The 24,416-nt window shown below is 44.6% G+C and overlaps 2 protein-coding genes across 2 annotated transcripts; both read left to right on the forward strand.

Moving 5' to 3' along the window:
- The first annotated feature begins 1,805 nt into the window (after positions 1 to 1,805).
- Positions 1,806 to 10,732, forward strand: csnk1e (casein kinase 1, epsilon). Its single transcript, XM_070851498.1, has 11 exons — positions 1,806 to 1,826; positions 3,212 to 3,309; positions 3,516 to 3,626; positions 4,728 to 4,876; positions 6,708 to 6,936; positions 7,248 to 7,418; positions 7,509 to 7,657; positions 7,816 to 8,014; positions 8,106 to 8,251; positions 9,698 to 9,763; positions 10,378 to 10,732. The coding sequence occupies exons 2-10, from the start codon at positions 3,234 to 3,236 to the stop codon at positions 9,728 to 9,730; spliced, it is 1,263 nt and encodes a 420-aa protein (XP_070707599.1). The 5' UTR covers positions 1,806 to 1,826; positions 3,212 to 3,233; the 3' UTR covers positions 9,731 to 9,763; positions 10,378 to 10,732.
- A 2,662-nt stretch (positions 10,733 to 13,394) lies between these two features.
- tmem184ba (transmembrane protein 184ba) lies at positions 13,395 to 22,695 on the forward strand. Its single transcript, XM_070851885.1, has 8 exons — positions 13,395 to 13,435; positions 15,543 to 15,776; positions 16,576 to 16,741; positions 20,033 to 20,123; positions 20,349 to 20,516; positions 20,845 to 21,014; positions 21,110 to 21,304; positions 22,302 to 22,695. Exons 2-8 carry the CDS (start codon positions 15,543 to 15,545, stop codon positions 22,529 to 22,531), a joined length of 1,254 nt encoding a protein of 417 aa, XP_070707986.1. The 5' UTR covers positions 13,395 to 13,435; the 3' UTR covers positions 22,532 to 22,695.
- The last annotated feature ends 1,721 nt before the right edge of the window (positions 22,696 to 24,416 follow it).

Genomic DNA, 24,416 nt, shown 5'->3' on the forward strand with positions numbered 1-24,416 from the left:
ATGGAAGCCCATAACTTTAACCAGCCCATCACAGCCAGGCTCATAGACACATGTTTACATTCAGGGTTTCTCTGGAATTTATTCATTCATTATTTTGTGTCTGTAAAAACTAACCAACACAAAATCAGCCAACTATGGCTATATCATTTTTTTTTTTTCTTGAGGTTTTTCAATAATGGTCTCTTGTATCGTTGCCGCATGCGAAGCACCTCAGCGCTTTCTGTCATGTAAAATGTTTCCTCTGAGCCAACACAGACTGGGAGGTGGTGACGGACCTGATGAAAACATGTCCAAAGACCTAACAAATATCTCCTGGTGACCGGCTAAGCTGGCAGAGCTGTTGCACTTTGGCTGTAGCTTTGCAAAAATTAATGTATGCTGCAAAAAAAAAAAGTTTTAGCTCTACTATTAATGCACAGTTACTTAATAGCGATGAGTTTTTGTCCACAGGAGTGAAATGAATTGGAGAGTTAAGCTAACGAAGGCTCCACATTGCTGTACGCACCATTGTGACCGTGAATCCATCGTAGAGGCCCTCTGATGATAAATTACTACAGTTTCTTTACTCATTTATTCCCACTCACTTACTTTACATGTTATCCCTGGTTGTGCATTTTACAGTTGTTATTGCTGTTGCTGGTAGAGGTGGAGCTGGTTTTAACTACTTTATATAAGCTACAGTTTAGTCCAGTGGTTCCCAGCAGAGGAGCTGTGGCATGATGGAAGAGAGATAAAATGTTCTATTGGAAATCTTTGTTGCGTTTTTTTAGGCTTTTTGGCCGTTTTCTCAATTTTTGTGAAATGCTGGATAATTTGACCCCTTTCAGCCTTGAACAGATCAGACCTGGTAGTTGTAGGAAATGATTTGTCTTTCACAAAGCTGTTTGCAAGCTTACCAGATGTGTTTCACCTTCAAAAAAATCTGCATGTTGATTTGTCACACAAATGTAATGGAGTGGAAAGTACAATGTTTCCCTCTAAACCAGTCTTATAGAAGTATGTAGCAGAATAAGATATAAATACTCAACCTGAGCACAAGTACAGAACTTCAACTTGGGAAAATGTACCTTCCAATACTGATATTCAATAATACAATCTGCCATTCCACTTCAAACCCATCAAATGTGACCATGTTTGAGAAAGTTGTCAGGCAGAAAGTCAGATGTGTTTGTAGGCAGCACCACTAGAGGGCGCTGACGGGTCGGTCCGTGCACATTTTGCTTCCTGTATGAGAGCAGTCGATGTAACACAGACGGATCGCTGACCTGTCCGGGCTTTAACCACCTCACGGTTCTGCTTCATCCCGTAGGACAGACCTGAAGAGTGTCCGGGTGTAGCTTTAAGTGAGGGGCGTGAGCGCTGCATGGCGGCTCCATTCATGCCTGCAGAGAGTCACAGCAGCAGCAGCAGCAGCAGCGCGGCGGCTTTAAGACAATCCGGGCATCTCTTCAAGTCTGTGGATGACATCATTGATATTGTCAATGGTGTGAACTGAGAGAGGGCAGGGTGGGGGAGTGTGAGGGGGGGAGAGACAGGGAGAGAGAAGGACCTCAGTGGATGCTTTCGCTGTTTATCCTCCAAAAACAACACACACAAAAATCGTGACAGTGAGATTCTTCCAGGACTCAGCTGTATTTATTTGGGGTTTTTTTTTTGAGAGAGAGAGGGGGGGTCCTTTATGGGAGTCAGGGTGTGTGTGTTTGTGGGGGGGTCCGGGTCACTGATCTGCGAGGTTATGAGCCGTCCGGAGCCGCGTCGGTGCGTCGCTGTCCAGGGTCCTGAGTGAGGCAGAGCCAGCGGGCGACCACGGAGCCTGACACTACCCGGTGAGCAGGGGGTGTGGGGGTGGTGGTCAGGGGGGGTGCATGTTGGCGAGTTAAGGTGTCTGGAGACAGTGTGTGTGTGTGTGTGTGTGAGAGAGAGAGAGAGAGAGAGAGAGAGAGAGGTTTAGACAAATAGTGCTGGGGCTGGGGTGCGTCTGATCAGAGCTCCTACCTGTACATGGAGGGTGCGGTTATGGGAATTAATACCACATTTGATGGTCAGGGAGGGATGAACGGTGCTTCTGCATTCAGCACCTTCTCCATCCCCTCTCCTGTGGTATCTGGGGCAGCTGCATGAGGTGTTCTCTCTGAAAATATAACGTCTTGTCTGTTTATGAAGTCCTTTGCAGCACTGGTGGGTCTCAGTTTTATAACACTGGCAGCATAGCAGCTCTTTGGAGGCTGTGAGAGGAGAGACTGGAGGTTAGAAAAAAAAAAAAAAAAAGGGTTTGGTTGATGTGCAGCAGTGGCTCGATCTGCCTTATTTTCCCTGCACAGCCTGTGTGGATGGGGTGTATGTCGGTCTACAATGCAGCCAAGACTGGGAAAATGAACTTAGTCAGCGTTTAGTGCAGTGTCAAACTGGCTGGTGAAGCCTAACCTCAGTCATTTCTCACCCTTAAGTCCCCGTTTCATGGCTGTTCAGGGCTTGGGTGAGGAAAACATGACTCATTCGAATTTCGTCAGGGGACTCAAGTCAGAAACTGGGAGTTTATGTAAATCTCTTGTACACAGGACTCCCTTGAAGTGCTCTGGGAAGAGTGTGTGAGATGCTGATCCAGCTACACCACCCCCACCTCCACCCCCACCCCCCCTCCTGCAGCTTTGAATAAATCATGTTAAACAACTACATGCTCTGTTCTTCTTTACTCTCACCCTTTCCCCATGCACTTCATAAACATTTCATTGGCCTACATTGTTGTCCTCTGAGGTACCAGAGTATATTTCCGCGTCCTCTGATGGTGTAATTGCTCTAACTCAACAACACAGGGCCGTCAGGAGCAGGGGGAGAGTTACGTTAGGTCCTGTGTAATGAAACATGTTTTGCTTCTGCAGTGGGTTTTAGTCACATAAAGTCACTTTATAGCCGGGAGTGAGCAACATTTTCCTCCCTAGCTCCAGCGGTTCAGCTCAGGCTGCACTACGTCACTGCTGTGGCTCAGTAATTTGCACTATTCCGTCTTCCTCATCTCTCCTGTCGCTCTTACCCGAGCTTCAACTTTCATTTTCTTTCGTGATACAGCAGCCCCAGGACTCATGGCTTTGACTTTAAAGTCTGCAGCTTTGCACCACTGCCCTTTTACTCTATTGATCACCAGTGATTGATGACAGCTGTGTGTGTGTGTGTGTGTGTTTGTATTTCTGTGTGTGTGTGTTTACCCCGTCAGTGAGTTGAAAAGCTCAGAAGCCATGGAGTTGAGGGTGGGGAACAAGTACCGCCTTGGGAGGAAGATAGGCAGCGGATCCTTTGGAGATATTTACCTTGGTGAGAATTTAGCCTGTTTGTTAACCTGACATTGTTCCTTATTGTCGTTCTTTGCAAATAACAGATAATATACATATTCCAGTTTTTGTGAACTGAGCTAACTAGATCTCATTCTTAAAACTTCAAATGTCAAAATGTGTTATAGTTGGAAAATAATGGAATCAAGTAATATGTTGCAACTACATCTCTGGTATTTCTCCCACCAGGTTCTAACATCGCTACAGGAGAGGAAGTAGCCATCAAACTGGAATGTGTGAAGACCAAACATCCACAGCTCCACATCGAGAGCAAATTCTACAAGATGATGCAGGGCGGCGGTAAGATACACCAAGATGTGTTTGAAGGTTTTTTAAAGCTTTGCTATGGGGCACTGAGATGCAGTGAAGAGTTTAAGGGGCAACAGTGATTACAGTTGCTTGAGACCTGAAAAGACATTTCAGGACATTTGAGGGCGTTTGAGGTGCACCTGGGGTCACTTGGGGGCACTGAACAGCATCTTTGACTTGAGTTAAGGAGCATTTACGTCAGTTTAGAGTTGCTGAGAGATATTTATAGTCGTTCAGTAACACTGAGGTGTGGTCATGGGTGTTGAATTCTTGCATGCACAGAGACCGGCTGAGAAAAGCAGATGAAGAAACCTTTGAATGAAATTAGTTCAAAATGAAACACGTAATTGGTTAAGTTAAATGAAATGAGAGTGTTTTTATAGAGATTGCAGTAGAAACATACAGTATATACAAAGTATACAGTACACCACATACACACAGTACATCTACGCATATATTACATACAACTACAATAAAATCGACACCAATTATATAGGAAAGTTGTACAAATATTTAAGATTTAAGTATAAATGATAAACACAAAAACATAATCACATACCAAAGTATATAGTGTTATATATGATATATCTGTAGTATGTCACACTATACAGTAATAACACACTAAGATGAAATATATATGAAAATATAGCAGCACGATAGCATCATTATATAGTAATACAAGTAATATAAAGCAATGTAGTTATAAATATACTAGTACCACTTACACTATTTCTTCCATAGTGATAATAGAAATAGTCATGTATAACTGGGAATAAGGTGCAGGTATATTGTCATTTGCTTGTACTCATGTGCAACATTAAAACCAAATACGAGATGATTCTCTGTCAGATCCTCCGGGAGGTCGATTTTAAATAGTTGGAACATGGGTGAAGTTGTCAAAACGGATGACCAGTTGAAATAGTTAGCTAAAATGAATGAATAAATAGTTAATGAACTTAATGTAAACGTCCATCTGTAGTTGTATAAATGCACACGACAAGTGCAGTCAAATAAAGGTGTGAAAAAAGTGTACATACACTAGTTTCTCTCCCCCGTCTAACCGCCTGGTTCACCGTCCTCCCCTCCCAACAGTGGGAATCCCGTCCATTAAGTGGTGCGGAGCGGAGGGCGACTACAACGTCATGGTCATGGAGCTGCTCGGCCCCAGTCTGGAGGACCTGTTCAACTTCTGCTCCCGCAAGTTCAGTCTGAAAACAGTCCTGCTGCTGGCCGACCAGATGGTGAGACGGAGTCATTGACTTCCATCCACGCTGTAAAACAGACTCGTATCTACCAAAGTTTATCTGAGATCCAAAGCTAATAATTGCCTCAAAGACCGTCTGTATTAACTAATACAGACGGTCTAATACAGACACCTGTGTGTGTAATGGGGGCACCGGCAGGGGTCATTGAGTCTTTATAAAGAGGTTCCTCAGGGCACCCAAAGCTGAGAAACAATAGATAATCAGTGCTAGTTATAGATTATGGGAAGGCACACATTCAATTATGCAATTCCACTGATATTTAAAAAGACTACAGTTGTCCAAACCTGCACCTTTGCTTGCACACAATGCACTAGAGTCGACCTCTGGCTGGGAATTTACACAGTTTTCAATAAAATGGATGTGGCTATTTTTAGACTGAAACTAAATGGATCAGTTAAAATCGGAGAATAATTCTCATCTAAACCTCTGAAGCTTGTTTCCTGGCCCGAGACAAAGCTTATCCCCTCACTATCTTCCGCTGCTCAGCTCCTCCATAAAAGTCAATTCCAATCTAGGACATGGAAGCTCCGCAAGCCGGCCTAATGCTCGTCACAGGGGTCAGCCGGTGGTGTCTTTTATGAGCCTCTGTAATCCCTCATATGTCATTCTTTAGTCTGCAACCGGCACATTTGTTCTTTTTGTCCCATTTTCTCTTGGCCTCTTTGACCTCTTTTCCTAATCACGCTCTCCTCTGTCGTTGGAACTCCTCTCCTCTCCTCTCCTCTCCTCTCCTCTCCTCTCCTCTAAAGGGCCAATGACTAAGATTTTAACTGTCCCATAACATAAGAGTGACCTCTATATATCCGCAGACAAGCTGACAGGATTATTGATCAATGACAATGACTCAACTATTATTTCAACTGGCAATGAGACTAGTGGCCTTTAAAACTCTCATCTTTGGACTAAACACCCCATAACTGTGGGATTATAAAGACTCCAAGTTCATTGATTATCTGAAAAGGAGAAACTGTTTGTCGGTCCGAAGGACTCGCTAATCTGCAAACCTGAAGAACGATGGATCTATTTTCAAACATCAGATCGTTCACTCTGGGTGTTTTTGTAATGCATTTCACTGACGCTGACTCTAAAGCAAACCACACCAGATCCTGTTAGATTAATGACCTAGTTTATAGGCAGCCATTGACCTCCACTTTTAATACGCTATGAACATCAGCTTGCAGAGACGTGAAACTTGTGTGACAAAGGTAATCCATCACTGCAAGGATTTCATAACTTTCCTTTTTTTTGGTTGTGCAGTTGTGAGCATCGACCGTTTTGGTGGTGCATTCAAGGACACTATGACTTTTAATCTTTTAAATGTAAGACGCACCCTAATACACACAGTTTTTTACATTGTCCATCTTTGTGATTTTGTGTAAAATAGTTGTATATTTTCCTCTGTGGCTAAGATAAAGGTATTTTATATAGCCCTGATCATGTCTTCAGGGTAACTGAAATTAGGCTTGAGAACAGATATCCTGCGTTGGGTGTAAGAAATTTACCAGATAAAGAGTCTAATGAGATACTCCATTTAGTTTCATTATTGAATTGTAGAAAACTCATACTCTACTATATACTTGTACTATTTTGCTCATTTATTTTAAGCCTTTATGGCTTAGAAATGATCATCATGATTAATTGTAGGGCCCAAGCCAGGTTCAAGACTCTGCAAGTTAACTGTCATGGCCAATTGGTATGAAACAACCTAAAACTCAGAGTATGCTCTAATCACTCGTATTTTTGTCAAAGTGCACTATTACTCTCCTCAAATACCAACTAAATCCTGTCCCCCATCTCTCCATTCCAGATCAGCAGGATTGAGTACATCCACTCCAAGAACTTCATCCACAGAGACGTGAAGCCTGACAACTTCCTGATGGGGCTCGGCAAGAAGGGCAACCTGGTCTACATCATCGACTTTGGCCTGGCCAAGAAATACCGCGACGCCCGAACGCACCAGCATATCCCCTACCGCGAGAATAAGAACCTCACCGGCACCGCCCGCTACGCCTCCATCAACACCCACCTGGGCATTGGTAAGACGGCACACACACACACAGGCTGGCCTAGATACTAATGTAGGTGTGAATGTGTGTGTTCTGCTAACCCCACTGAGGGTCATATGTGTGTGTTCACAGCAGAGCGTCAGTAGAAAGTGTTGCAATATGTATGTTTATTGATCTGGACTGGATTCTGCAGCCTCCTTTTATTTCCTTTTCTGTCCGTTTGTGTCGTTTCTCTCCCTGTCCTTTTCCTTTTCCTTTCTGCCCCTGTCTTCGTCTCCTCCCCTCCCTTATCTCCTTTCCCCATCCTCTCTTCTCCCTCTCCCTCGGTTCGGCCTCCACAGAGCAGTCGAGGCGAGACGACCTGGAGTCTCTGGGCTACGTTCTCATGTACTTCAACCTGGGCTCTCTGCCCTGGCAGGGGCTCAAGGCTGCCACCAAGAGGCAGAAGTATGAACGCATCAGTGAGAAGAAAATGTCCACCCCCATCGAGGTGCTCTGCAAGGGATACCCCTGTGAGTGAAGAGAAACTGAAACTCCAGTAGAAAGGTCAATATATCTGTCAGATTTGTACTCATGCAGTCTTTCTCTCTTGTGTCTCCCAGCTGAGTTCTCCACTTACCTGAATTTGTGTCGCTCTCTGCGGTTCGATGACAAGCCAGACTACTCATATCTGAGGCAGCTCTTCAGGAACCTCTTCCACAGACAGGGCTTCTCCTACGACTACGTCTTTGACTGGAACATGCTGAAGTTTGTGAGTCGCTCGTCAGAGTTCATGCCCGCACATGCTTTGTTTTAAGTTGGCGCGACACTGTGAGTGAGACGCTTCTGCAAACTAGTCCCAGCTCGGTAGGTTTCGAAGCCAACTTTGTCACGATGTTTTCCCATCTGTGCTGTTCCTCTGTGTTTCAGGGGGCCAGCAGGAACACAGAGGATGGAGAGAGGGAGAGGAGGGAAGGAAAAGAGGGGGAGGAGAGAGCGGGCGGAGGCCAAAGAGGAGCCGGAGGTCGAGCTTTGCCGCCTGGTCCGAACCCTTCGGTGGCCAACAGAGTCAGGAACGAGGCAGATCCTGCTCCCGCGAACCCGGCCACACGTGGGGTCCAGCAGTCAGGTCAGCATGTTGTTTGTAGTTTCACATGTTTGGAAGTGACTGTGAGGTACAACTGCAGCGGAATCAAGTGTGCGTCTTTGTGTGTGTGCAGGTAACCGCTCTCCTCAGGCGGGGAGAGCAGAGCGAGCCGAGCGAGAGAGGAAGGTGGCCATGAGGCTTCACCGCGGGGCCCCCGCCAACGTCTCCTCCTCTGACCTCACAGCACGCCTTGACCAGTCGCGCATCACTGCATCGCAGGTAGGAAGATTGTGGCTTTACTGGTTCGGTGAGACTTTCCATGCAACACTGCGCTAATGGATGCTTGTCACATGCCGCAGGTCCACATGACATGTTTTACATTTAACGCTGCAGGCGGTGACGTCTCATCGCTGCATGTTGAAGGACCAAGTGTGTTGAAGCTGAGTCTGTTGTGAAATATCTCAATAGCTAGGATCAGTCTTACTGACTTTGAGGGTCGTCTCGCCTTTCCTGTAGCGCCATCATCACTTACCTTGAGACATTTCTCACCATCTTCAGGGTGGATTGGCATAAACTTGTTGACAGATCTTCATGGTTCCCAGACGCTGTATCCTGTTGACTTTGATGATCCCCCTGACTTTTCCTCTAGTGCCACCATGAAGTTCATATTTGTGTTTTTTTTGGTTAACTTAACTTACTCCACTAATTTGGTTTATGTCTGAATACCTGCTAACCTAATGACATTCCCATCAGCCTTAGCTTGTGTTTATTCCTAATCACCAAATATCACCATGCTAACACTCCAAACTAACATAACACCTGCTAAACATCAGCATGTTAGCATCGTCATCATGAGTAGGTTAGTAAGCTGACGTTAGCTTTTAGCTCAGCTAGCTCGGCTGTAGATTCCTGGTCTTGTTATTTTAGAGTTGAACCATAAATAAACTGCAGCAGATGTTTCTCTCCTGTCTTATGGAGCATGCTTCAGACTGATCTCTCAGAAATATGTGAAATGACCACAACCTCCTAACACAAAATGAGTTCAAATGATGTGCCAGCACCATAGAAACGATGCCAACGGCAAGTCAATGAGGATTCTTTGTCGTGGTGGACACGCAAGGGATTTTCATTACCTTGGACTGTGACATTGCTGGATTGTCCGCTATGCTAGCCACTAATATTGACACAAATTCACGTGATCGCAACACCTTGGAGCTGGCAAAATATTCAAACATGACCTAATCATAGTTACCACCTCCAGAAATACTGATGTGAAGAGTTTTTGTTACTGTGCAGGTTAAGTCCCACGTGAAATAAACCCAGAACAGAGTAATCCACCAGGCCAGGCCAGGCTCCTTGTGTCCCAAAGCCTCTTTATGATCTGTAATTGGACTCTCAAATGCTTCTTTATTTGTGATAATGTTCACATCCTGCAGTAAAGACTCACTTAAAACTCGCTTTGCATGTTGTTATCAGATAACCTTGATAGTTGTAAAAGTCCAAACCCTGTGAAACAGCTAACAGATCACAGAAGTAGATGAGACGTTTTCAGGCATATTCTGAACAAATAACTCAAAGAACTAACCTCAAGAGGCAGATCAAGAACTGGATCTCACAGGCTTCGGACAAAAAAAGAGCTCAGGTTTTAAATGCTGTGTATTCTTCAGGGTTCTGTCACGTCTCTTTGATCTGCTTCAAGCTTCTCACCCTTCTCTCCACACTCAGGTCAGTGTGCCGTTCGAACATCTGGCAAAGTGAGTTCCTCCTGGCTGGCCTGCAGGTCAGTGGCAGGTATGGACACGTCTCACACACACACACACATCTCACGCAAACACACACATCTCACGCAAACACACACACACAGCATGCTTGAACTGCTATCCCTGTCTATCCCCACCCTTCATATCTAGAAGGAGAGAGAAAGAAATCGTTGCTGTTCAGCTAAAATTGTTATTCAACAGCAGTAATTCAAGGCAATAACCCTAACCCTTATACATCTTTAATTCTGTTAGTTACCGAGTTACTTGTCTTCTTGCTATTTCACTCTAAAGCAGTGCAGCCACTCTCACTCTGTGAGGAATGCATGTGAGATCATAAAACTGAGTGTCCAGAAACGATTAATTGAGCCACACTGTTGCACTGGGTGCCACGTTTCTTCATTACCATGAACACACTCTGAAGTTTATTTTGATTTAATCTAGCGTACACCGTCCTAATTCTAGAAACACTCACAAGTGCATCAAATGCACTGATGACAAAATAGTCACCGGGGCAGACTAATGCATGGTTGGTTTGGATTTTTTTCATTTGCTGACATATTAGAAATACAGAATACGTCCAGTTTAGTCCTTTCATGAACCTAAACAGTGACATTTCTCTTCCTTATTTTGTTCCTTGTGTTTCAGCAGCTGCAGGGTATCAAATACCCCTTACTTTTCAAATGGATGTATGAAAACATGAATGAGTGGAGGAGGACAAGAGGAGGCGCTGCAGGCCCTTGAATAGGGGGGGTTGAGGCCCCCCCCGTGTGTGTGTCAGTATGCTGTGTGAAGACTGGTGACCAGGAGGAGCCGAAGGAACACTGAGACGACAGGAACCAGCGGGATTAACTCTTGGCTGGAACTGGTCTGCACTGCTTTTCCGGGGGGGCGGGTGTGGTCGGAGGGGGAGTCGGGGTAAACAACACACAGATCCCGCCTCTTCGTCACTCATATTCATCTGCCCATCGACTCAGAGGCTCAAATTGCAAAAAAAAACCCATCAAAGTGCACAAAATGGACTACCTTTGAGTTATTCTGTGGTTTACACCTGTGATGAAATTTTTAAAAAAAATCAACGATCAACCTGCTAACGTTTGAGAGCTACATCCGCTGCTTATGGTGTTCTTCTATAAATAAATATGTAAACAACTATGGAGACGAACACGGAACAAAAGCGCATTCAGGCCTGTGATGGATGAGACAGGAGAGTGGTTGACAATGGACCCCGGAGAGGATCAGAGGTTGAGAATGGATGCGAGAGAGTGAGTCTGTAGATGGGAGCGAGGCTGCTTCTTGTCGCTTAATGTCAGTGTCTGTCTGTGCGTTATCGTCTTAAGTGTTCGTTTTTGCCTTTAGCTTTGCTTCAGAGAGTCCGAGGAAAGGAGGGAAACGTGACTGCTGATGAGTTAGAACGGAAGATCAGTCCCCAGTTAAAGCTTGTCTCAGTCTCACCTATGAGACACTGACGGGGGAAAAAAAAAAAAACATGCTCACTGAATGTGAGAGGAGGAGGAGGAGGAGGAGGAGGAGGAGGAAGGCTGCTTTGAGTCGACAGAATAAAAGGGAGAGCCATGAGGATTGTACGATATGATAAAGCCTTAGTCCAGCTTGTAACTCCAGGTATGAAAAGATTTAGAAAGTTATAAGATCTTGGTGGTGAACAAGTCTGGTGTTACATTTGTATCTTTGTTCTTCACTTTTGCTTTGTTTTGGTTTTATAATTCATGTAAAATGTGTAGATACCTTTTGCCAGAATGTGACAGATGGTTTAAAGATTGAGGCTGGAGAGAAGAGTGCTAGTTACTCCCTGACAGCCCCCGGGGCAAAAGTGAAACCCACGCTTTTTACCAACGACCTTTGGAGTCTGCCAGAGGTGTGTGTGTTTTGGCTCCCACTGTGGCAGGCAATGACAGAAAGGTTCTTGTTAATATGTTGAAGAGGGTTTTGACCCGGGCCTGTCAGGATGGACGGATGTCACCGATAGGAGAGCGCTGTCTGATGTCCTGTACATTTCTTTACCATGCTTCAACTTTATTACTATTATATTTGTGAATATTTTCTGAACCAATAAAAATATACACAGCTTATACAGACTTCTAATAGTATGTTTCAATGGACCACAAAATATTTGACCCTATTTTTCTTTCAATATTGAATATATCACATTTGTTGGATATATTTCCACTTTATGCACATTTTAGATCGTAACATTTTATTTTGCACATTCATTGGAATGGTACATTTTCACATTCACACACTGTTAAAAAGAAAAACTCAGTCTTGTGAGATTTGTAGGTGTTATTTGACGTGTCACAACAAGGAAAACCTCAGTAATAAATAGCAATAATAATAATAAATACTGGCCACATTCCATTTAGGTTTACCAGTTCCAGGGCCCTGATATTGTACTTGTTAGCTTACTCTCATAACTCGCTATGGCACTTTAATGGGAGCGAGCCATTGCTCATTAATATCATAAGTTTCACCAGTGCTTTTCCTGCTATGACAAGTCAAAATGTGTCCAATTAAAATGAAGTCATAGACAGCATAAGATTTATCTGCACCGCACCTTTCAACGACAAGGCAATTCAAAGTGCTATCTATCAAAAGATAGGAAATAAACGATATAATTAAAATAGGATTTTAACAAGTGGAGGATAAAAATAATTTAAAATAGAATAAGACAAATCACAAACTTTTCTGGCTAACAGAAAAGATCCATTTTGTTCCACATATGTGTCATATGTCATATGTGTCTATATCAGTCAGCCTTAAAACCCCCAGTGTGAAGCAACTTTATAGAAGAGCAATAATAAATAGTTGGAGTATCTTTTTAATGTCATCAAAGCTCTAAATAATCCTCACTATTAGCTATGTCCCAGATGAAAGAGGTCTAAGAGGTCTTTAAACTGAAGTCCTTAACGTCACACAAACTTTAAAAAGGACAAGACCATATAAGTACCGATTATTATAATGGTGAGTATTTGTTGCCCACACACTGTGGTACACAGTGGGGACAGGAAGTAAACAAATAATTCATCACTGAGTGCGTGGAGGCAATTGTCACCTTTCATCCAGCTCCCACACGTCCGATGCTGCTGGGCCAGGAATAGACCCGCGCATGCTCAGTGTACACTGAACAAGCCACGCCCTCTTCCGGGTTATTAATGGTATCCCGTGTGTGATTGGGTGAGCAGGGTTGTCCTGGGGAAATGGGCGGGGCCTATGTGATGAGCCGTTAATCCGTGAGGGATTGGTTTGAAGTCAGCGGAGAGGAGAAAGAGGAGCGGAGCGGAGCGAGCGAGTCACCGTTTAAACTCCAAAAACACCGACTTTAGGCGATGCTAACGCACAGACAGAACCTCTAATAGGACTACATAAAAGTTGTTTAACATGAGAGAGTAACTTTAGAGGCGAGTTTTGTGGGGGGGGACGCAGAGTTTGACGGGACAGTCCGCCGAGGTCTCAACATGGATGTCCGGGGAGCAACGGTGCGGCTCTGAGGAGGAATTAAGGCCGTTTCTGGGTTATTCCTGTCGTGAGTTTGTCTGACGGAGCTGAGGGGGATTTTAACGCCAGGTGAGTCTCTACAACAGGTCAGAAATACTTAACCTCTGCACACCATTTCTTTGCCCCACTGATAGAGTGTCCTTGTCAATTCCAGGCTTAAATCATCCGAGGATTGTCGTGGCTGTCCGCTAAGGTAAGTCTCTGTCCAGCTCTGCTGTGTGCTTCATTTGTTTGAATCCAACTTTGAAAAACATTTCCATGTGATTCCAAGTCGCTCAGTCAGATTTACCCGCAGCATTCATTCACAACAGTGTAACGAAACCACTGACATGGAAGTAATGTTAAAGCAAAAGCAGAAGTGGATGTTTTAATTTTCTTCTGCTGAATGAATTCTGGTCTCTCTGTTGTTGTTGCTTCAGCCAGTATGATAATCCAGTCTGGCTGTCACCCACATCATTACTTAATATCAATTGAACACACACACACACACACACACACACACACACACACACACTCACACACTCTGCCCCCCATTGCCCCTTTCCATCTGTTGCTATGCTTTATTCCTGACCCCCTGTCTCTCTGATATATTATCATATATTATTCCTGTGTGTGTGTGTGTGTGTGTGTGTGTGTGTGTGTGTGTGTGTGTGTGTGTGTGTGTGTGAGGGAGCGCTTCTCCGCAGCCTGACCTTTTTTGCCTTTCAGCTGAAACACAAAGATGTCCCTTTTGCTTCAGCACAGCATAATTTCACAGTCACTAGTATTGTGTGTGTGTGTGTGTGTGTGTGTGTGTGTGTGTGTGTGTGTGTGTGTGTGTGCGCTGATGCCTTCACTTCTCCTCGTTGACATGTGGATTTGCTGAGCCCTGGCAAACCAATACAAATGACCTGCTGCCTCTCTCTCTCTCTCACACACACACACACACACACACACACACACACACACACACACACACACACACACACACACACAAGTACATGAACAGTGAAACCATAACTCCTCTCACTCTCATACAGAAGTGCGTGAAAGAAGCCTAATTCATTTTCTCCAACCATCAAATCCAATCGCTTTATTTTGATTAATTGATTTAAGTGATTAGTTTTGTAAAGAAATTAAATGCTGGTGTATGTGTTTGTTTGCGTGTGGAACAGCATTATGTCAGCCTGTCATTGTCCATGCTGTTTGTTTTATGTGCCATGTGACTTTTGGTTGCCATGCTACTCTGACAGACGAGACATGATGGGTCAGAATGAAGGATACCCTCTCTTATGTGTACCCCCGTAATATCAAGGACTCCGCTACCTCCCAAAGCTCAGTCCTGTATGGTGATTGTCTGTCAGTGTACAGGAACACACACACCCAGAGATCATGTCTGTCACCTTGGAGACAGTGACAAGCTGCTGCTTATGTAACATGTCTTCTGGCCACTTCCAGTCCCGTCATCTTCCGGAGCTGGAACTGGATACGGCAGCAACGTGACGTCTTTTGTTCATCTCCACCTAAATTTGGTCAGACTGTAGGCTGTTGTTTGACTCACTAGCAAGATTTGAAAAGATATGTGAATAACAGAAGTGAGGGAAAACAAGTTTTTGATACCATTATATATTGATATCATATCGTGTTTAGGTTCTTAGAGCACATATGCAATTGAGTTTGATTGCAGAAACATATCAGTGATAGCAAACATGACTAGTTCAAAGAGAATTTTCTTGTAGATCTCGCCATTTTGCACCAGTGTTTCCGTATTGTATAAGGGCGGATCACCGAGGCCTTAAAATACCAGAATGCCTTGCAACGAAATGACATGTGCATCTGTTAACTTGAAAAACACGGTATGCTATCAACCTGACACGCTCCGCCTTAAACCACAGCTGAATAGTGATTGTTTGGGCATGTTATCTGGCAGCAGTGAAGAGGCATTCTGGGAGATGAAGGAACCTGCAAAAATCTATTTTCTGTCCTTGGAGTCCAACACAGATACCAGTGGACACATCCTTGACTCATCGTGAGATGTTTCCCTGCAGCTTATCTGTGTTCGTCTTCCATCTGTGCTCCTGTTTACACATCACACTGATAACATAGAGTGTGATCTATATTCCAGGTTGATGATTACTAGTGGAAATGGACACTCATACTTAATGAATGATGTCACAGCATAGTCACTGTTTGAAAAGAGTTTCTATATGTACAGGCACAGACACACCCACTCTGGCTGCCGCTGATATGTCACCTTATTCTGACTGACTGCTGTAGAGACGCGGCAGAGTGACGGCCTCTGTGTTCTGTGTCACTTCCAGATGTTAAAGATGTGGAGGCGAGACGTGCCGCTCTCAGAGAGGCTGGGGGAGGATTCTCCTCTGGCCGTGGCACCCAGCCCTCCGCCAACAGCAGCCCCGATGGGCCCTAACATTTCCTGGCTTCCCGAAGCCCCACTGCTGAGCTCAGAGCAGCCCATCTTCCTCATGACTCCCGCAGCACAGGCTGTGTCTGGCTTCTTCGTCTGGACTGCACTCATCCTCACCTGTCACCAGGTAACTGCTTCCAAACAGCATGAAGGGAGGGAGAGGGTTAAATCATAGGGTGTTTTATTCTACATGATGCTGTTTTATTTACTCAGCTGGAGGTACAGATGGTGACATTTGACTGAGCAGACAGTCAGTGCTCACAAAGATGTGAGCTAGATTAGGCAGGTTGGTGTGTGTGTGTGTGTGTTGTTTACTCTACAGGTGAGGTGATCCTGCAAACACACACATCTGCTCAGGCCCAGCGAAGGGCAGGGGTTGCTCTGCAACCTCCTGCGGCAGGTGTTTGTGATACAGAGCATGAACACACACACACACACACACAGAGGTGAAACTTGATCCAGGTGGATGAAAAGGCTGTTTGGAATATGGCTGAAAAACTGAACCAACTGAAAAGCTGAATGGCGTCAGAGATTTTCTCTTTCACACTTTACTGTGTGATGGTGTCAGATCACGTATTGATAACTAGACTGACAAAACAAAGACAGAATAAATGAACACAGTATGTCAAGAGTCTGTATCCACATAATTGTCATCAGGTTTAGTTTTTAGTTTCCAAGTTCCTCTTTAAAGCTCGTAAAAGCTCTGTTCCAGCTCAACTTGTGGATTCTCTGCCGTATTATCGTCCTTAAGTGTTTGAGCCCTTTGATATAGACTTCAGGATACAGGCTCACTTTTAATGTGGCCTGCACCACACACTGTATTTATTCTGACATATTTCTGATGATTTAAACCCTTTCCATAACTCCATTCTCATTTTTGACATCTAATCCCTCAGTACTTAAAGCGTCTCCTCTGTCTGTCCCAGATCTACATGCACCTACGTTTCCACAGCTCACCCAGGGAGCAGCGCCACATCGTACGGATCCTCTTCATCGTTCCCATCTACGCCTTCGACTCTTGGCTGAGCCTTCTCTTCTTCACCAACGACCAGTACTATGTGTACTTTGACACCGTCAGGGACTGCTATGAGGGTAAGCACAGGCTTTTGTCCTCATCTTGTGGAGCTCAGTGTGTGGCTTGCAGTTTCCATGCACCCAGGATCCGTCTAGGCCGAAACTCTGAGCTCTCATGATACACTAAGTGGTCTCCACTAAAGACTCATTTGATAGCATTTGTTTTGATGCCACTGGAGGATGAACATTACTGATTAAAATCCTTGCCACCTCATTGTGTGCAACTTTTCCAGTCGAGTTGTTGAGTCTCATTGTGTTCAAATCAGATTGGAGATGAACAGTCTGTCTGTCCATCCTTAACAGATTACTCCACTCACAAGGCAAGTGGTTTATTTTGTAAAGTGCTCTCTCACCCTTATTAGATTCCTGCCTTTTCTGTCGTATACTGAACCTGTGTTTACCTACAGTGGCTGGCGGCTCGCTGAAGCACGACCCCTTTAGAATATGGACTCTGTTTGTTTGTGTCAGGTCTGAAAAGTTGAAGGAGAGCAGATGGATGACGCAGACAAAACCAGTGCTGCCTGATGCTTTGAATCTCTGACTATTGTTAAATTTGTGAATTGGCAGAAGGTGGCGAACGGCGGCTGACTGCCTCCGCTCCTCGTTCTCTAGAGTCAGTTGTGACGTTCAAGATAAAAATAGTCCGCTCAATGTGACGCTTAGCTCAGGCGCCACCCCCTGTGTCGGCGAATGGATGATGTCACGTATGGGAGGTGATCTATGCACGGTTCTGCTTTTGGCAGGAAACGCCATCGGTATTGTTGCCGTCATATCGCTGCCTCAGACATATCGCTCTCCTCCTCCACCTCCTCATCCCTTTTCCTCTCATCATCTCTTGACATCATCTTCCCTCTTTCCACCTCACTTTCACAACAAGTCTTTTTCAGTATCTTTCCACTTCCTCTCCTTCGGCTCGCCTTCCCCGTCCCACAGTGCTGCTGCGCTGAGCCTAGATCTTCTCCTGACCAAGGATGACCGACCTGTTGCATGGCAACCGCGCTCACAAATCCCCCTTATCAACAGGGATGGCTGCGTCAACTTGCTGCAAAGTTCCCATTCTCATTATATGTAGGCCTACTGTATCACCGTGGCAACTAGCACTACTGACGGGAGTCCTTGGAGAGAAGTGAGAGAGCATAATGGTAAACAGCTTAGACACAGAGAGAGCTACTCACAGCAGATCGCTTCCAGAGTTGTTAGAGTTTTCTGTTTTCATTAGTTTTTATGTTTGTTTTCTAGTCAATTCAGATTCAGTTTGCTCCCAGAGAGGGTTTGTTCAAGTCACTGAATTTTTTATTGTTTAGTTTCAGTTTAGTTTTTATTAGTTTTATTAGTTAACTAGAATACCGTTCATCTGTACAGTAAGTTTTGCATTTAAACGTCAGTGAACTGGCATGTAAGGCATCATATTACCTCAGTATTGTCTGACAGGCTTCTTGACGTCAGACAGGCGATCACAGAAGGCTGTGACGAAGTTGGTGTGTGTGTGTGTGTGTCTGGGGGGTGGGGGTGGAGGAGTCATAAAGTCAGAGCAAGAGAAGGAGAATATACTAACTCAGCAGCAGATGTAACAAGAATCATTGCCAGTGCAGCTGCTTCGAGTTGTGACACAACACACTAACACACACACACACACACACACATACGTACACACACATACCTTCCTCCCACCCAACTGCACACACCCAAGATATGTCACACTCACGCTCACCTTATTTTACATGCACAGTCACACAAACACATCCCTCCTGAGAGTGTTAACAGGATTAACTCGGCTGCGTGTTTTATGAGCTTCTTGGTTGTCATCACCCTCTCACTGAGGCAGCACACAGGGGAGATAATCCACTGGTCACAAGAGACAGTCAGGTGAATATCAGTCACACCGGCAGGGCAGAGGTTCTGGTGTGCTATCCTCATGAGAACCCAAAAAGTGAAGATGTTGTGGCTGTAGGTCACAAGTGTTTACTGTGAAGGGAAGATTTGTGGTCAGGCAGTGTGAAAGCCCCCAAAGGGTCCTCAGAAAGATAGAAACACAAGGATGTGTGTGTATTTTGTGTGTGTAGTTTGTGAGGCAGTTCAACTGTGCTTTTATTTTCTTTATTTTGTTACATATTCATTAGAATTTTATTGAATCTGAATACGTACTAATTTATTTATTGTGGTTCTGACCTCGTATTTAACAACTAAAATTCAATGGATTCATATCCAACGAGCTCACGTTTTATCAGGTTATCTGTGCTATTTAGCTAAATGTGCATGTTTTGTGTGTTGCTCCTTGCCAGAGGTGTAGCACAGACTAGGCTCTGTCCATGTGCAGCCTTAGTGGGCCCCCTTCCCCTTTCCTCATGCCTGTTCATATAACTGAATCCATTCACATGCAGCTGCAGGGGTGACATTTAAGAATGAAAGAATCTGAAATCTCTGCATATTTCAGCCCTCTTTTCACCCCCACATTGTTTCATACCGTCATTTAATACATTGCTTTCAAATCAGTTATAATCACTGCATGTCCGTATGTTGGGTGGTAAAAATTCTGTCAGACAGGATCCTCTTTTTAATTGTTCAGCTGACCAAGGTGGCAGGGGAGAAAAGAGGATACATTTGGACACTGATCATCCTGAGTAAATAAATGTAAAATGGATCAAATGATGTAAAATAATGTTACTAATTCTAGACTTTGAGATCGGGCCTTAGCACAGTTTCTGACACTGCTGCTGTGACCTTTACAGTAATATATTAAGCACTGGCCTGTTGTCGTGCCTCATCATGCTGCGTCTAGGTGTGGTCGGTCGCTGGTTTATAACAGTCAGCACAGTCTGCGTGTAAATAACAGTATGACTGCAACAGGTTGCCTTGTGAATGTCAAAGTGTGTGACAGGAAATGATGAGTTTCGGGGGCTTTTGTGGGGTCTGTGGGTGACTCAATGGTTCACTCTGCTGTACTACTCTTCAGTCTGATATCACACTTTTATCCGCTTTCTCACAGTTCCTTCTCGTCACAGTTTGAATCTTTTAGATCCAACCAGTGCTGTTAAATAGAGGAGCTGTTGTTAATGTTGGGAGAAACATTTGCCCACATTGACAAATCAGCTGTGAAAAAGGAGTTTTTTTTAACACCAATAAATGAAAAAAGACACAGAATCAGTTGTTGAAAAAGCTATTATACTGATTAAAATGCTTTATAAATATTGTCTCATGCATACAAAATGTCCCATTTATTTCATAAAATGACAAAAAAAATTATTAGTATTATTGGCTTATTATCAGAGTAAATGATATCTGTCCTTTTCTCTCCTTGTGTGTCATCAGCATTTGTAATTTACAACTTCCTGAGTCTGTGCTATGAATACCTGGGAGGAGAGAGTGCCATCATGGCCGAGATCAGAGGAAAACCCATCGAGTAAGTCTCCTGTTTCCTGTCCTGTTTGAAGATTTAGATTCTAAAAAGGTATTTGTTTCCAACCCAGCATGAAGCTCGGCTGCTTGATTAGCAGATCTTATTTAAAGCAAATATTTTATATATATTTTTCCTGCTGTATCCTGCAAGTTTTGCTGCTGCAACTATTTGATTCCCCACAAATATCAGACATGTCACGAGGTGTTTGCGGGTGTTTTGTCCCGTCAGGTCCAGCTGTATGTACGGCACCTGCTGTCTGAGGGGAAAGGCCTACTCCATCGGCTTCCTGCGGTTCTGTAAGCAGGCCACTCTGCAGTTCTGCGTGGTCAAACCGATCATGGCCGTCATCACCGTCATCCTGCAGGCCTACGGCAAATACAAGGACGGAGACTTCAAGTAAGTGCTGCAAACAGGGAGGTAGGAGGTCTATCAGCTAAGCCTGGGCTGACTTGTACGTTAATGTACTGTTTGTGCTTGTTGGTGAAGCTTTTAATAAGAACATTAGAGCTGTCCAAACAAAAAAATCAGGATAGAAACTTGCCACTGCATTCAGAAAAAAAACAGGACTGCTCCTTTAATTTTTAGATTAATTGAATTTCCCAGACTTAACATCACCTCCTCCCTTAATCGTGTCAGTTTGGGACATTAATCTCTAATGGGAAATTTAGGCTTCTAAACAGCAGCAATCAGGACAAACTCTCTGTGGTTCCCTCTCTCTCACCAGTGTCGCCAGCGGCTACCTGTACGTGACCATCATCTACAACATCTCCGTCAGCTTGTCGCTCTACGCCCTCTTCCTCTTTTACTTCTCCACCAGGGAGCTGCTCAGCCCTTACAGCCCCATGCTCAAGTTCTTCATGGTCAAGTCGGTCATCTTCCTCTCCTTCTGGCAGGGTAGGGAACCCGCACAGCGCGCTCCTCAGTAATGTAAACACGTCCGCAATGATCGTTTCACCTTCACCAAGCACCGTCTTGTCGTTTGTGGTCAGGCATGCTGCTAGCCATCCTGGAGAAGTGCGGGGCCATCCCTCAGATCAACTCGGTGGAGGTCTCCGTCGGCGAGGGGACGGTCGCCGCCGGCTACCAGAACTTCATCATTTGCATCGAGATGTTCTTCGCGGCGCTGGCTCTGCGCCACGCATTCACGTACAAAGTCTACATGGACAAGAGTCTGGATTCACAAGGTGAGTACAGGGAGAGGGGAGGTTCAGAGTGACGTCTGCACGTACACCTTCACATCTAGCTCCTCCCATCTGTTCTTCTTCACCATTATCTTGTCTTTTCCATCATTTTCACGCTCTTCTGCTCATCACTGTATTTGTTTGGGCTGTTTTCTCCCTTACTGTTTCTACACATCCATCTTTATGTGTCTCTTTTCTTCTCCGCTGCGTCATAAAGGACCTGTACTTACATATGGAGAGTTTGGTAGGTTAAACTGATGACTTTTACTCCCACTCCCCCCTTTTCTGTCACACTGCTCTTTTTAGCTAGCTGTGTCCATCAGAGATATATTCAGTTAGTTTCTGTTTTAAAAGTTGTTTTTTTTTTGTTTGGTTGTTTTCAATCCAAGGTTTTGAATAAGGTTGGGTCTGTTTACCTTTAGCTGCTGCTCTCTTTTCCTCTACACTTGTTTTTCTTGCTCCTATTCCTAAATCATTCCTGTTTGTCTAGTGTCCCTCTACATCACCGTGGGCCCATCTGCCCTTTCTGTTCCTTCTCTCTCAATCACATCCAGCGCTCCTGTACGATTCCTCCTCCTTCCCTCCTTTTGTCTTGCCTTTTAACACCCTCTAAATCACTGATGCCTGGTCTTCTCTTCCCCCTATTTTTGGTCCCCTCTTTTCTCCTTCCACTAAATCACTTCATCCTCCCCTCTTCTTTCCCCATTTTTCTTTTCTTTCACACATTCCCTTCCTTCCGCCCCCTCCCCTTTATTTCCCTTTCCATTTAATCCCTGCATAAATCACCATAAATACAACCCCCCCTGAGTGCTTACCCCCTTTATTTTTTCTTTCACCCCTTTCCTCCCTCTCCTTACTTTTCTCTCCTCTAAATCATTCCTACACCTCTCTCTACACTCTTTATTTCCTCTCCCTACTGTCCTTTTCTACCCGTTTCCTCTTCCTCCCCCTTTACTCCCTTTCCCACCTCTAACTCTCTCATCTCGTCCGCCTCCCGCAGGCCGTTGTGCCCCCATGAAGAGCATCTCCAGCAGCCTGAAGGAGACCATGAGCCCGGGCGACATGGTCCAGGACGCCATCCACAACTTCTCCCCGGCCTACCAGCAGTACACCCAACAGTCCACGCTGGAGCAGGGGGTGCCGCCGCCCGTCTCCCGCACACACAGCACCATCAGCGGGCGCGGCGACACAGAGAAGACCCTCCTGCTCAGCTCTGACGACGAATTCTAGAGCAGGAAAGTGTCGCGTTTCCAGCTGAATCCGATTCAGACTGTCTTAGCGGAGGGTGGCACCTAATTCTCCTGCTGGTCCTCTTCAGTGTGTGAATGATTAGAGAGGTGTGCGTTTGTTTTCCCTGTTTTTGAGTCATGAGTGCGCGGACCTCTCTGCAGAAACATTTCCCAGCCGTCTTATTTAGTGGAAACACTTAAAGCTGCTTCGGCGTTAAAACCGCCGGCCTGAAAATGAAAATATCTTGTCTGCGTTTGGAACGTTTGAGTCACGCTTGTACATACTGAGGCACACTTCTGGAGCGAAAATGTTCCTGCTCAGATAGAAGCTGCATTACACTTTTCAGCTCAGTCATGTTTCTCAGTGGCCATCGTCCTGATGGATGTCGTTTTTGTGGTTTGCATTTTGAAGGCCTTGATGTTTTCAGACAGTCATTAGCCATATTAATGAAGGTTTCCCCTGTCATGAAAATTGTTAAAAAGGTTGTGTTCAAACTTTTTTCCCATGACTTTTATAGGTTTTGAACTTTTAATTTTGTGCCCTTGAAACGAATATTTAGATATTAATTTGCAATAGTCGAACATATGAGTTGGTCGGCAAATATATGAATGTGCTTCAAACAGAAGCTTCTTCAGTATCGTTAGAATGAAGTGGGGGGGGTGTATTGTGGGACTTTATGGTAGGGTCCTTCACCCCATCATGGGGACGGATTTAAAGGGAAGTCAAGTCAAAAACCGGAGTGAATGTCAGTTATTTGGATCCATGTTGTTATTGATATTAGCTGCACAAATGAGAGCGAGGCCGAGCAGATTATAGATTATAGATTACATCTGCTCCAGTAGTCCAGTAGGCAGCAGGAGTGAAGGGCAGAGCCGGTCTGGATTACACTCGCATAAGTGGGGCGTTATTTGAATGCCTAGGATTAATTCTGGAGCCGGCTGGCTCTGGCAATAGACCTCTGCAGGCCTCAATGTAGGTTAACTGGAATGTGGGGAAAACAGAAGAGGAATATGGGTTAAAGCTAATTTTAGAGCTCCGTCATAGGAATTGAACCTTCCCTCTGTTAATGCACATGCATGACTCCTAACGTTAAAGGCAGACATTTACACGGAACTTGAAATCCTCTCACATTTGCACGAGGAAATAGTTGAGCTATTATGCATAATTTTAGCTCCACGCCTTTGGGCAACATTTCCCCTTTCCCAGCAGTTCGACTTTAACTTGAAGTTAAAGTACTCAAACAAATACACTGTTTTTCAAAAATCCACCCATGTCACACTCCGAAGTTCCTGACGGGCTTCACGTACTTCAGAGTCCGTCCAACGTTCAGCCAGGCAGGTCTTAGTATTGTACGTGCTTTTGCTAATAAGGACCTAAATCATTTCATTTCTCGCACATTATACAGTTCTTATACTGAGCTATGGTATATTTGAAAGCTAAAAAATATCACAAGCTGAATATTAGCAGAACGATGGGGTGAAATATATTCAAACACATCTTCATCTGGTGTATTTACAACATGTCAGACAGTCACTATCCTCCGGTCCTTTAACCTCCAGTTAAAAATAACACCTCATGTGTAAAGTTCACATTGTTGCGTCTTGGATGCTCTTCTGCTCTTTCAGCCTCCTTTTTTCCTTTTCTTTGTGTTTAACCTCCACACAGTCAGAACTGCTTATTTCTTTGCACATAATTGAAGTGCTTGAGTCATGCGAATGAGTCACACAGAGTGTGCCGACGTGTTTACTGTAAGCAGTGTCACTGCTCTGCTGTGGCGCTGGCTGGACACCAGGGGGCCGCGCGGCACACCAACACGCCAACACTCTTATCTACCAGCAGACAGACGATTATCACAGCCTTTAAGCTTGGAGCACGTGTAACAGAA

The sequence above is a fragment of the Pempheris klunzingeri genome, chromosome 20 (genome assembly GCF_042242105.1).
Source record: "Pempheris klunzingeri isolate RE-2024b chromosome 20, fPemKlu1.hap1, whole genome shotgun sequence".
Lineage (NCBI taxonomy): Eukaryota > Metazoa > Chordata > Actinopteri > Acropomatiformes > Pempheridae > Pempheris > Pempheris klunzingeri.